This window comes from Podarcis raffonei, chromosome 1 (genome assembly GCF_027172205.1).
Source record: "Podarcis raffonei isolate rPodRaf1 chromosome 1, rPodRaf1.pri, whole genome shotgun sequence".
Taxonomy (NCBI): domain Eukaryota; kingdom Metazoa; phylum Chordata; class Lepidosauria; order Squamata; family Lacertidae; genus Podarcis; species Podarcis raffonei.
This window is the reverse complement of record NC_070602.1, coordinates 34180392-34194701: the sequence shown is the minus strand read 5'-3', so window position 1 is coordinate 34194701 and position 14310 is coordinate 34180392. Positions and strand designations below refer to the sequence as shown.

The 14310-nt window shown below is 43.4% G+C and overlaps 1 protein-coding gene across 3 annotated transcripts in view; it reads right to left on the bottom strand.

The window, feature by feature from the left end:
* SNX6 (sorting nexin 6) overlaps window positions 1-8709 on the bottom strand; it is a 36473-nt gene extending 27764 nt beyond the window's left edge. Inside the window, exons 1-2 of one of the 3 annotated variants that reach the window (XM_053380491.1) lie at window positions 8523-8709; window positions 8310-8357 (exon numbers count right to left, since the gene is read on the bottom strand). In XM_053380491.1, coding sequence (XP_053236466.1) covers window positions 8310-8357; window positions 8523-8561 — 87 coding nt within the window. In that variant the 5' untranslated portion in view covers window positions 8562-8709. The remainder of the gene's footprint in view (window positions 1-8309; window positions 8358-8522) is intronic. The other 2 variants (XM_053380510.1, XM_053380501.1) reach the window with 2 other exon arrangements.
* Between the last annotated feature and the right edge of the window lie 5601 nt (window positions 8710-14310).

Below are 14310 nucleotides of genomic sequence, written 5' to 3'. Positions count from 1 at the left end.
AAGTATAAGTACACCATGTTGGCTGGGTCACCTTTATCTATCTGCTTATTGACACTTTTAAATAATTCTAAAAGGTTAATGAGACATGACTAACCTTGAAGAAGGCATGCTGGTTCTATTTCTACAACATTGGTTCTTCTATATGCTAAGCTATAACCCATCTATAATAATACTTTCCACCAGTTTACCAGTTTCCATGGAACAGACATTCTTGTTGTTCTTTGCTAAAAATATAATGTCCTCCTCAGATACATTTTTTCCACCCCACTTACACTTCTTTTGCTAATGTTTGTGATACTTTCTGTTTTCCTCAATTAAACAAGACACTATCTGGAGAAAGCTTTCTTGCCTTTAAAAGCTTCAATGGCTCTGCTTGTTAACCACGCTGGCATCTCTTAGCCCTGATTGTACCTTTCATGATCTGCTGCAGCTTCTAATATTGTGGTTTTGAACAACCACCACATGCATTCTAAAGATATTTTACCCTCTTCACTTTCCCTTTAAACTTTTTTTTAAACCAACCCCCTTGTTTTGGGGACATTTCCTTGTCTGAAGTCAGAAATTACCGTGTTTGATTTTCTTGCCAATTGTCCACTTACATATATGTTGAATTTGATAGCACTATGGTCACTGACATAGCTGTATTCCTAGCATCTAAGATGTTCACACTTTATATCAAAACGTTCCGCTTTTAAACAAATCACCCGAATGGCAATTTGGGACTGTAAGAACCCAATTTTCTGTATTCATATGATGCTCTCTTATCAAACTGGTAAAAATAATAGTGCATGGTAGTCTTGGAATTAGAGCAAGGAAATAGGATGCAGCAACTAAACCAGACAAAACAGTGAAGGTTTGCAAGTTTAAAACTGAGAATAAGACTTATAAAGCCTAGCCATTATTTACTTGGTTAGAAAAAAACTAACAGAACTTGGGCTACGCTGCTTACAAACAGGTCTTTAAATGTTCATAGAGAACAATGATTTTTTTAAATAAAAGAGTTTTGTTTATAAAGTTACACTTGCATAGCTATCAACGTTTCCCCTTTTTTAAGGGAAATTCCCTTATTCCGAATAGGATTCCTCGCAAGAAAAGGGAAAAGTTGACAGCTAAGCACTTGCTACTTTTATTCTTGTATGTGCCACTCTCAAAACTTGGCAAGTCATAGGATTCTTACCAGCATGATAGGTTGAGTAAGAAAGAAGAACTAAAATAGTAAATTAAAAGAAAAGCTATGTTTCAAATGTTACTTCACTGTCCAAATTAACCCTACAATATAAGGGTGGGGTAGGGAAAACTATTTATAATAATTATGAACAGTTGTGCAAGTTTGCCTGACTCCCTTAGGGGAGAAGTTCCGCATAAAATAATAAACTAGAAATTTTCCAAGAAATGCTTATATGCTGCAGAAATTCTCACTTTGGGCTAGTTTACAAAACCAGTTTTGCATCCACATGACGCTCTCCAGAAAACTGGGCCAACAACACAGAACTGCCACATTTCCAAGGCAATTCCAGTGTCTGTAGCAACTAAATAAATTGTTGTTTCAGCTGAGGTAATTGCTCCTTAAAAAGCTGGCTATAGTCATTAACAACACAGTTCATATGAAGCAATATTTATGCAAGCAGATATTCCCTGTACAAAATATTCTAGGATCATTTTGTTATGACAAATCTGACCTTGTGAATGGTTTGGTAGACAAACATCCCATGCTCCTGAAGAAGTAGACTGTAGACTACAAAAGGCTATGTAATTAACTATTTAATAAGATAGTAAGAATGTCATCATGCTGCAGTTGGCATGGCTGCCAAGTGGCAGCCATGCCAACTGCAGCTTGTCAAGAAAACAGGAGGTGGGTGGCCCAGGCAGATGGGAAGGCAGGTGAGCAAGTGACTTGGGCAAGCCATAGAAGAACAGCCAGGACAGCTCCACAGCAATCATCCTGCTCTGCTGCCGCTACCCACCTCACACTGACAACACCATTTCAGCTTCTGCTGCGTTGGAAGCTGAAGAAGAGGGAAGTGGCAGTGGAGCAAGACAGTGGCTGTAGAGCTGCCCCTTTCTGCCTTGACTGTTTCTCTGTGGCTTGCCCAGGCTGCGGTTTGGACGAGGTGCAAGATGAGGGAAGGGGGCTGCACAGCTTGGAGAAGATGGGTTTGGCAAGGTTAAGGAGGAGTTGGGGGTTGGTGAGGGGTAGATTTGGAAAGGTGCAAAGGGAGTGGGGGGTTGATCAGATGTAAAGGGCAGAGAATGGGGTTGGCGAGCAAAATGAGCAGAGGTGGTAGTCCCTGATGCTACAGTAAATTTGTTAGAAGATTCTAGAATAATAGAGTTATATCACTGGCCTATCCAGCAGTTGTTCAGAGCAACTTAGAATAAAGCCTGCATTAAAAGAAAGGTGAAGAAAAGGTGGAATCTGAAATATAGCTAAAAGCCCTTGTCAAATGCAGTACATTTCATGCATTACATGGAGATGGATGCAAGTGGAAAAAATGTATGTTACAAAATTCTATTACAGGCTTACCAAAACTTTGCATTCTACCTTTAAATGTACCAATTATTTAGATCGTTAAGAAAGCTAGGATACCTCTGATGTTTCTGAACACACAATCCTATGCTGAGTAAGGAGATGAATAGTCTCTCTAGGTGATGTACAGTAGAATATCACAGTTTTGGAAAAGACCTCACACAATTTTTTCTTTCCAACATATACTAAAATATGAAGGGAATGTAGCAAACTAAAATGAGTTTTGTGACACTTTAAAGACCAATAGATTTACTGTGACACAAATTATGACTAAGCTACCCTGTGGTCTAAACCTCAGCGCCCAGGACTTGCCGATCGTCAGGTCGGCGGTTCGAATCCCCGCAGCGGGATGCGCTCCCGTTGCTCGGTCCCAGCGCCTGCCAACCTAGCAGTTCGAAAGCACCCCCGGGTGCAAGTAGATAAATAGGGACTGCTTACTAGCGGGATGGTAAACGGCGTTTCCGTGTGCTGCGCTGGCTCGCCAGATGCAGCTTGTCACGCTGGCCACGTGACCTGGAAGTGTCCTCGGACAGCGCTAGCCCCCGGCCTCTTAAGCGAGATGGGCGCGCAACCCCAGAGTCGGACACGACTGGCCCGTACGGGCAGGGGTACCTTTACCTTTTTACCCTGTGGTCTATTAATTGCTAGACAGTGTTTTGGAGAATATTTTGCATAGGGGGGTGTTCTTTCAGATTCCAAACCAGTTTAGGAAACAAAGTCTCTAAAACTTTCAATAGCACATACATTAATAATAATAATAATAATAATAATAATAATAATAATAATAATTTATTATTTATACCCCGCCCATCTGGCTGGGCCTCCCCAGCCACTCTGGGCGGCTTCCATAGGAACCAAAAATACAGTAAAATATCACACGTTAAAAACTTCCCTGAACAGGGCTGCCTTAGGATGTCTTCTGAATGTCAGGTTTATCACTTTGACATAAGGCCCTCTGCCTTATTGAATCAGAAATTAAATCCTGCGAACATTCACATCCACATGTTAAAAAAAATCTTACTAGATGTAGTTATGCATGAATCCTAAATAAGAGTATGGCACAAATATCATTTCAGATGCAGCTATCATAACATGCTAAAACGCATAGGCACATGTGGGAGCAGAAACTGGTTAGTGTGAGCCTGAAGCATTAGTTGAGATTCTTGCATTGCAGGGGGTTGGACTAGAATAGTAGAATCCTAAGAGCTGAAAGGGACCCCAAGGGTCATGTAGTCCAACCCCCTGCAATACAGGAATCTCAGCTAAAGCATCCATGACACATGGCCACCCAACCTCTGTTTAAAAACCTCTAAGGAAGGAGAGTCCACCACCTCTCATGGGAGTCTGTTCCACTGCTGAACAGCTCTTACTGTCAGAAAGTTTTTTTGAATGTTTAGGCGGAATCTCCTTTCTTGCAACGGAAGCCATTGGTTCGAATCCTACCCTCAAGAGCAGGAGAAAACAAGCATGCTCCCTCCTCCATGTGACAGCCCTTAAGATATTTGAAGATGGCTATCATATCTCCTCTCAGTTTCCTCTTTTCCAGGCTAAACATACCCAGCTCCTTCAAGCGTTCCTCGTGAGGCTTAGTTTCCAGACCCTTGATCATCTTGGTTGCCCTCCTCTGCACACACTCCAGCTTGTCAACATCCTTCTTAAATTGTGGTGCCCAGAATTGGACACAGTATTCCAAGTAAGGTCTGATTAAGGCAGAATAGAGTTATACTATAACTTCCCTTGATCTGGACACTATACTTCTATGATCGCAGCCTAGAATAGCATTAGCTTTTTTTGCTGCTGCATCACACTGTTGACTCATGTTAAGCTTGTGACCCACCAAGACCCCTAGATGTACTGCTAGTAAGTCAGGTGTCCCCCAGCCTATATTTGTGTCCCCCAGCCTATCTGGTTTTTCCTGCCCAAGTGCAGAATGTTACATTTGTCTCTATTGAAATTCATTTTGTCAGCTTGAGCCTAGTTCTCCAATCTGTCAAGCTCATTTGAATTCTGATTCTGAAACCTCCTAGTTTGGTGTCATCTGCAAATTTGATGAGCAACGCCTCAATTCCTACATCCAAATCATTTATAAAGACGTTGAACAACGGGCCCAGGACAGAACCCTGTGGCACCCCACTTGTCACTTTTTTCCAGGATGACAAAGAACCATTAATGAGTACTCTTTGGGTTTGGTCAGTCAACCAGCTACAAATCCTCCTAACAGTTCTCTCGTTCAACCCACATTTTACCAGCTTCCTCGAGAGAATATCATGAGGGACTTTATCAAAAGTACTACTGAAATCAAGATACACTATGTCCACAGGATTTCCCTGATCCACCAAGTTTGTAATTCCATCCAAAAAAGGAATGAGATTGGTCTGGCATTACATTTTTGAGAAACCCATGCTGGGTCTAAGTAATCACAGCATCCTTTTCCAAATGCTCACAGACCGACTGTTGAATTATCTAGATTCAGGTAGGTAGCCGTGTTGGTCTGATGCAGTCGACATAAATAAATAAACAAACTGTCCAGTAGCACCTTAGAGACCAACTAAGTTTGTTCTGGGTATAAGCTTTTGTGTGCATGCACACTTCTTCAGATACCTGAAAATGGGGACGACATTTGCCCAACTCCAGTCTGTAGGGACCTCACCTGTTCTTCAAGAATTCTCGAAGAAAAAAGGCTCAGAAATTACATCCGCAACCTCCTTTAGTACCCTTGGATGCAGCTCATCAGGCCCTGGGGATCTGAATTCATTTAAAGTAGCTATGTATTCCCTTACTACCTCTTTTCCAATCTTGGGCTGCAGCTCCCTCCCTTGCTTTCCTTTTGGGTGAAGACAGAGGCAAAGTTGAGCAGTTCCACCTTTTCTCTGTCGCCCAACAGCATTTCTCTGTGTTCCGCATGCAGAGGACCTACCACTTACGGTACTTGTTCTTCCTCTTACTTTGGACATAGCTGAATAAACCTTTATTATTATTTTTAACTTCTCTTGCAAGCCTGAGCTCATTCTGAGCTTTAGCCAGCCTGACTTTCCCCCTGCAACTGTTGACTACTTGTGTTTACTCCTCCTTTGTGATTTCCCCTTTCTTCCAGTTCTTATACATTCCCTTCTTAACAAATAAGTTACGGTTCTTCAAGGGACAAAGATCCTGATCATTTCTATTCAGTATGGTGGGATTTTATTTCATGTAGTCTTGTTTTAGATTTCTTTCCTCATGTCATCTACAGAAATATGGTTGCTAGCATTGTTTTTTATTTAATATGTATAGGTTTTAATGTCCTACCCTTAGCTGGATATATTATTGATTTTTGTATTGTTTACTTTGCTAAATAACAATTTGAAAACTAATTTAAAATGTATACCAAGTTTAAAAGCAAATAAAGTGAAGGATAAAATTAATAAGAAACTAAACAATGGTCTGGCAAGTTTTCTAAGATCAGTTTAAAAGTTTGGGGTTTTTTTACACACACTTTTGGGATTACAAATATTAAACCAACAGAAACATGACACTCCCCAAACTGTATCTGACAGAAAATAGCGGCAGAATCAAGAATCACCCACCATAGCTGTCCCATGTCTTGCTAGTCAACTGCTATGGGACATAATAGTTTCCTTCAGCTTAAGTGGTCCTGCTGTACTCATCAACATTTCGGCTTCTATTGTTACATAGCTTGATATTTCTTTTTAATATTTACTTCTCCAATAAAAGTTTCTTTTGATCATTTCCTGCTAAAAAAAATGCATGGGTCGACTATCTAAAACATTTTGGGTGTTTGGGTGTAATCTTCGATACCTCCCTCTCTATGGAGGCGCAGATTACAGCTATAACAAAGGCGGCATTTTTTCATCTCCGCCAAGCTAAGCAGTTGGCCCCTTATCTCTCTCGCCCTGACCTAGCCACTGTGATCCATGCGACGGTCACCTCCAGACTGGATTATTGTAACTCGCTCTACGTGGGGCTGCCCTTGAGACTGACCCAGAAACTCCAGCGGGTGCAGAATGCCGCGGCGAGACTCCTTATGGGGTCTTCGCTGCGAGACCACATTCATCCGGTGCTATATCAGCTGCACTGGCTCCCGGTGGAGTACAGGATCAGGTTTAAGGTGCTGGTTTTAACCTTTAAAGCCCTATACGGCCTAGGACCCTCGTACCTACGGGACCGCCTCTCCTGGTATGCCCCACAAAGAAACCTACGGTCTGCAAATAAAAACATCCTGAAGGTCCCAGGCCTCAGAGAGGTTAGGCTGGCCTCAACTAGAGCCAGGGCCTTCTCGGCTGCGGCTCCAATCTGGTGGAACGCTCTGTCAGAAGAGACTAGGGCCCTGCGGGACTTGACATCTTTCCGCAGGGCCTGCAAGACAGAGCTGTTCCACCAGGCCTTTGGTCAGGGCGCAGCCTGACTCCCTCCTCTGGCAACCTGCACAGAGTTTTGCTTAATGGTTGCCATTAACTTGATTTTAATTAATTTTTATAATGAAATATTTTTAGAATGTTGGTTTATTTGATTGTTTGATTATTTGATTGTTGTTAGCCGCCCTGAGCCCGGCTTCGGCTGGGGAGGGCGGGATATAAATAAAATTTATTATTATTATTATTATTATTATTATTTTAAACCACTTATTATTGTTTATATATTTTCCTCAATGGACACATGACACTGGTTCTTTACTTTTGTTTGAAAGCCAGTTTGAATAGTCTCCAACTTTTGGGGTCTGTGGGTACACCAAATGTCCATTTCATGTAAGAAAAAACTGGTGATGCTCAGAACTTGCCCCTCCCCCAACATCAACACATACTCCAGACCAAGTACAATACAGACAAAAAAGCCCCAAATGAGGCTCTCCCCCCCAAAAAATATGACTCAAGTATAAATATAAAAAATTGGGAATGGCATGGGGCATGGAAGTGCTCAAGGACACCAGGTTGCTTATAGTCACCATGTTATGGACTCCAGGTTGTTGGACTTAGGTTGGGCTAAGAGATGGTGAAAGTCCCAAGGTCAACCAAAGAGTTTAATGGCTGAGTAGAGAATTCAACCTGGGGCTCCCCTGCCTATTCACAAAATGAGCAAGGAAATGGATGAATCCTGGATACCACCGGGAGCTATTTGCGAGAAGATGGGGGGGGATATAGAATAAACAATAATTTTCTAGTCAAAAAGTATTTGAAAAAAATAGCTTTAAGCTTTTTCTGCATTTCTCAACAAAAGCAAAGGCACACTGCCTACCAATCCAAGAGGTTCAAACTACACCCACCGGTTTAAAGTGTGTCGCTCTGCAAAGCTGACCAAAAAATAAAATAAAATCAACAGGGGAGCTGCAGCAACAGCAAAAGTGTTTGCAGCTAGACCAACGCGGTGGTTTATAATATCTCAACTGCCTGCCGTGGCAGTTTCAATCAGAACGCAAGGCGGATTCGATGTTAATAATGAATAAAATGATAACGCTATTATATTTTAAATCCGAGAGGAGAACTCCGTTAAGAGTCACCAGCGTCAGCTCAGGATGATGGTGCATCCAGACCACCCGTGACAGCGCGGAGTTTTCAGGGAACCGAAGCTGGGCAGAAGGAGCAGGAGAACCGGGTGGGGGCGGCGAAGCCTCCCGGGAGATGATGCCGCCGCCGCCGCCTCACCCCCCTCGCTTCCCCACCCACCGCCCCACACTCCGAAAGGGGCTGCCAGCCCCACACATCCGGAAGGAAACCTGTTCTGCCGCCCCCCAGCCCCACACCACGCCAGGGAAGAAAGCCCTCTCCCGTCAGGGGCGTCCAGCACTTACGCCTCGGTCCTCCTCGGAAAGGAAATCTGGGCCGTCGTCCGAGCCTTCCTGCTCCGAAGAAGAAAAGGGCGGAGGCGGGCGGCGAAGGCGAGAGAGACCGAGGCATCACCCACCGCGGACAGAGAAAGAGAGAAAGGAAACCGGTTAGTCCCGCCGGCCTCCGACCCCGCCGCTCTCCCCCGGCCGCCCCTTCCCCCGGCCAGAAGAGCTCACCACGGCGGCGGCGGGAGCTCCGCAGGAACCTACCATCATGGCTGCTCCCAGCCCTCAACTCCGTTCCCTCAGCAGCAAGCGCAGGCCTAGCCCGCCAGGCAGCCCAGACCGGAGGGGCGGGATTAAGGCGGGGACAGGCGGCGGCAGCGGCGAACAAGGGGGCTCTGCTGAGCTCGGCGTCGGCCGTGGGTGTCCGCGGCAGCGTCTTATTTCTGGGCGAGGGACGGGCGTGTGGAGAGCAACGCCCGCGCGGTAAGTGAGGAGGCAGCAAGCCATGCTTCGCGCAGTATGTATGTTTAGGACAGGAACAATAAAAGGAAACACGCCGTCATTTCTCCCTCAGGAATCTTAACGCCGTGTAGGGATGGTTTGCCCCGCTCCCTGCACTTCAGGACCTTGGGTTTTGTGTCAGAAATGAACGGTGAAAAAGAAGGGGGGGGGGACGAATTGGATTCCATGGTCACTGTCATAGTTTGAGAGTCGCGTGCTCTGTAGGACTGTGGGCCGCAGGCGCCACTCCGGCAGCTTGCAGCTACTGTACTACGGATTCATCTGTGCAGAAAGAGCGCGTGGTGCAGGTCTTGCCCTGGACTGCGGGTGGGGAAGTGCAAGTTTAAATGCTCCCCCATCATGTGGGCAACGCTACCTAGAACACAGCATTTGACAGAGAAAGGCTTTAGTTTAGGCATCTCGGCACAACTGCCCCGTGTTGCAACGTAAAAATAGACCCATTGAGAGGTTCAGGTATTGTCTCTCAGGCAGACGTCCTCCTGTGTCAAATGCGAATAATAATATCAACCTATTCCCACGCTTCCAAACTGTTTTAGGAGGCCAAACACTTTGCAAATAAAGTACCATGGCTACAATCCTGTGCACATTTTACTCTCAATGTCTCTTCGAATTCAGTGAGATATACAAATCTAAGATTGCAGCTGTAAGGATGCATCTCCATTATTGAAAATCTTTATGCCCAACACAGCAGATGTGTTAATTTAACTCTTACCTGGACTTCAGAGGTGTAGAGACTACAGCCAGGTCAGAACCACTCAAGTGATAAGGGCTGATATCAACCCACACTGCTTCTGTTATAAAATACACATTGGTCATGCTACTCCTATGACCATTACAACGGTGTTTATATGGTTTTTTTAAAAGAAAAAGGGTGATGCTTTGTGCAGCTAACTGCATGCTTTGAGATCTGTATGAAGAGGTGGGAAGCCAAGCAAAAAAAAAAAGTCTAAGAAACAAGTGTTGCTTCGCAGTTTCTCAAGGTCATTTGAAATCCAACATTGTGCAAGCAAACCTGTTCATGCAGTGGACTTCCCCTCCTATCCCCTGCACTCCCCCAAATCTGCTTGGATGGGGGCTGACCTTCCAAAGCAGATTTTGGAGGGTGCACAGGGGGCTACAGAGGGGAGGAGAAAGAGTCCATTGTACAAGTAGAAATCTGTTCCACTGGTGTACAGACACCATAGAATTAAACCCAAAAGCACAGCTAGATTTTTGGCCCGATCGTGTGACACACAAAACTGGGTAGAGGAAACAATTATGAAGAAACGTACGCTACTCCTGGGAACAGACTGAGCCTCCTTACCTGCCTCACACTTTTAGGGCTGGTTTTCAAGACAGGCAGAAAAATTGGTTGAATACCTACATTCTTGCTTCTGAAATGAGGAGAGTCCTTCATTTGAAGAATCGATAGGCCATATATCATCTGAAGGGCAAATGGCCAGAGGAAGGAACAGACAAAAAAAACCACATCTAAATCAACTGACATCACCATTCTTGGCTCTGGCTCAATTGGTTCTTCCTTCAGTCTTCAAACAAGTTAATGCCCTTTAGAAATTCAAGTGTGTGCCTCCCCAAAGGATCTTCCTCAGCAATGTTAAATATGCATATTATGTGAAAGCTCTGAACATATAATCCATTTCCATTTACTCCAGTCATTCCTACCATCGTGATAACAAGCCTTTTGTGAGAGGGACTGAGTAAGTAAATCATTAATATGGCTTATTGAGCGACTTTAGAAATGCCTTTTGTGTCCTCTGTGGTTAGCCTTCCAAAAACTTGTCTAACATAGAACACATTACAGATTGATAGCTGGGTTGAAATCTGTGGTTTTTGGCTGTATACACAAATATGTGAATCCGATAAAGTCAGTAGTGTTTTAACACACATGTGATCCACACTCTGCCATAGTCCAGCTGTACATTGCTTACTAGCAATACACATTCGCATCAAAGGAGCCTGGCAATAAAATGGTGCTGTTGTTGTACAATTGCTAGCCTCATAGATGCATGGCCCAGAAATGGGAGTGTCACTGGAGTGTCCTGCACCTCAACCTGATTTGAGTGGTTCAAGTACATACATTGCAGCCATTCCTGCTTTTTTCCTCCTTCAAGTAACGCTGTAGGCACAGAAACAGCCTTGCAGGGACACATCTACCTTGCTCTTATTTAAAGCCTGCAGTCCTCTCTTTCAGCATTGTTCAGTCCTTCAAGTCCATGTTAGTGCCCTGAAGATAAACAGGATGTCAGGAACTGCTAAAATCTTTGAGTGGCTACTCCAGTGGTGAACCACTGAACGGCAAGTAGCAGCCTTTTCATTGAAGAACCAGACTGCCTCCACCCAGGCTTGCCTTGGGATCTTTCAAGCCTCTTTTCCCAACAGAATCACAGAATTGTAGAGTTGAAAGGGACCCCAAGGATCATCTCCACCCCCTGCAATGTTGGAATCTCTTTGCCCCATGTGCTCAAACCCACAACCCTGAGATTAAGAGTCTCATGCTCTATCAACTGAGCTATCTTGAATACCACAGTCTTTCTGAGCTGTATTGTGGTTGTTGCCTTGCCTGTCTCCTAGTTACTGGTTCACCTCAGACTGCTGCTCCACATCGTCTGTCCTTACACAGAAGCAGTATGAGCACTGCATTGCACGCAGCTGACCTAACATTTGCAAATTTCAGATGTTCACAGTTCATAGGAAGCATGCTAATTAAGTTTGCTTTTTAAAACCAGCTTTTAATAAATAATTGGTGGATTTGGGGGGGGGGAATATTAAGTAAAATCTGAGAATGTAAACTGCAAATATTTTCTTCTTCTCAGAGCTGCACTCTTATACATATGGGCAGCTCTTAGCAACTCTGGACGGCAGTTGACACAAGAGAGCATGCCTAACCCTAAACCAAACAAGTATATTTACAGGTCAATTCCTTAATTAAGATGTTTAGTTCTTGTAAGCATTTACTTATCCAAAAGTAATTTTGACTGACACATTACCAGTGTGTTCTGGGTTACTTAGAGATGTTTACCTCACACTCAGATTAATGGCTCACAGAGAAGTAACAGTAGTTTTATATATATATATATAAAAAACCCGACAAGCAACACTCCAATACATAAAAACAGCTGGAGTGTAAAACATGGCCAAAAGATAATTCCTATTGGCTTAGTTTTAGCCACCAGTATCCAACTAAGTAATGAAGAACATGTTCTGAGAGTTTAAACGTGGACAAAAACAATACTACAAGGGCAGGATTTCAGTGCCTGATAAAGCTTCTTGTCCTGCCCCATGATTGCTTGATCAATTTCTGCTACTGAAAACTGTAGAATTTTGCAGAGAGCAAGAGCGAGAGAGAACACACAGCCCTGACTATGTGTATTGTAGTAAGGCTTATGGTTGCATCTACCAGCTACAGCCTAGACTTTCAGAACTTGTAATTCAGAGCTTGACTGTATAAACAATTTTATTTCCTTCCTTGCTGTCATAAACAGATGATTACAAAAGGGTTATCCAGAGAATAAAGCACTTAGCAAGTCTGCATATAATAGAATCATAGAACTTTAGAGCTGAAAGGGGCCCCAAGGGTAATCCAGTGCAACCTTGCTGCAATGCAGGAATCACAACTAAAGAATCCCCGACAGATGGCCTTTCAATCTCTGTTTAAAAACCTCCAATAAAGGAGAGTCTACCACCTTCCAAGGCAGCCTGTTCCATTGTCAAATAGCTCTTAGCATCTCTTACCACAAGTCTTCTGTTTAGTCATAATCTCCTTGTAATTTGAATCCAGCAGTTTGGGTCAGCAGCAGAAAAAATAGTTTGCTGCATCTTCCATATGACAGCCCTTCAGATATTTGAGGATATCAAAGGTTGGTTTTGAAAAAGTGTTGTTTCTCTTGAATAGTATATTGTCTGGTTTCCCCTCAGGTTGCTATTATCTGTAGAAAGGGAACATAAGTTTACCCGCACCCAACAAAATTACCCCTCAGCAAATGAAAACAGGAATAGTAGTTGATGGAAGAAATATTTGAGCTTACCTGTCTCTAGAAAAATTGTGAAGTGAGAGTTTTAAATGTGACAGATGCTAGAAACAAGCAAATAAAAATGAGAAGGGAAGGTAGTTCTGTAGGTTTCCTTCAAAATAAAGTTGTGGGTCCTTTCCCTTAGCAGAAAGAATAATCTGTGTCTCATTCTGTTAAGAAGAGCACAATGGCAATTGTGTTGTGCCAACCCAACCCACAACCTATCACACTGAGCACTTGGCAGTTGTATTGGCAACCCCTCCAGCATTGCTGAATCTTTCCCAAACAGTAAGCATAATAGATTGTAGCCAGGGTCATCATGGCCTGGATTCTCAAGAGAGCTGTGTCTAACCAAATGAATAGGAAGGTATAGCGAAAAGGTGTTGCATCTGAAAGAACATAAACTTTTAACTAATATAGAAGGCTCACTCTGCAAATTCATAAAAAATAACCAATGTGTACTTTATTCAGCTTCCGTAAGTGTAGTGTGAATTAGGTACAGATATTAAGCTGCAAGCCTCTTCATTGTCAATAGATGGTGCTAAGGGTATAATTTTAACATTGCTACCAGTTCAGGCAAGATTTATGAAAAGGCTCCAATTACAAAAAGAATTTCCCTTGTATGGGTGACATTACAAACCTTAAAGCCTTCCAATAGTCCAGCTGCTAGAAACCAAGGAGACCTTACAGTTTTAAGCATGTTCGGCTTTTAAGAGAAAAAAACTAATGTAAATCAAATGAGTACAGGAATCCAAGTGTCCTTTCTTTGAGTTTCTGTTGTATAGCATAATTAAAAATAAGCTGTAGGTGTATTCTAATGGTAAAAATACAGCAGCTGTTCCCATTATGAAAGTATAGCTTTGTACAGCTCTATTTTACAGGCACAAAAAGGCTTTACATAGCACTATCCCAGACAGTGAAATGCTTGCTTCCTGGGCAGGGTAAAGAGGTGCATCTTCAGCATTTGCCAAGAACTATATAGGGAAGTTAAGTGTTTCACCCATGTGCCAGAAAGAATCCCCTCTCTCAGGCCACCACCATCCCAATCTTCTTAGTTGTGGAACTACCAAGAGAGCCCCCTCTGCCAGTCTTAACACCCAATATGGTCTGCAGGGAAGGGAGAAAGTCTTTCAGATATTTGGGGCCAGAGTGGTTTAGTGCTTTAAACACTAATGTGAGCACCTTGAATTGGGACTAGAAGTGAAATGATAATCGGGGTGCTGCTTTGAAACAGGTTTATATGTGAACTAAGTGGAACCCCAGCCAGTAATTGGGCTGTTGCATTTTAGACCAGCTGAAGTCTGAGTTATCTTCAAGGACAGTCCCACATAGAGCACATTGCAATAATCCAGTCTGGAAGTTGCCAGAACGTGGAGTACAGCAGCCAAGTCATTTCTGTCCAAAAGGGGTTGTGGCTGACATACAAGGTGTTAAAAAAAGGCACGTTTAGCCACTGGGGCCACCTAAGCCTTCAGTGACTGTGTTAA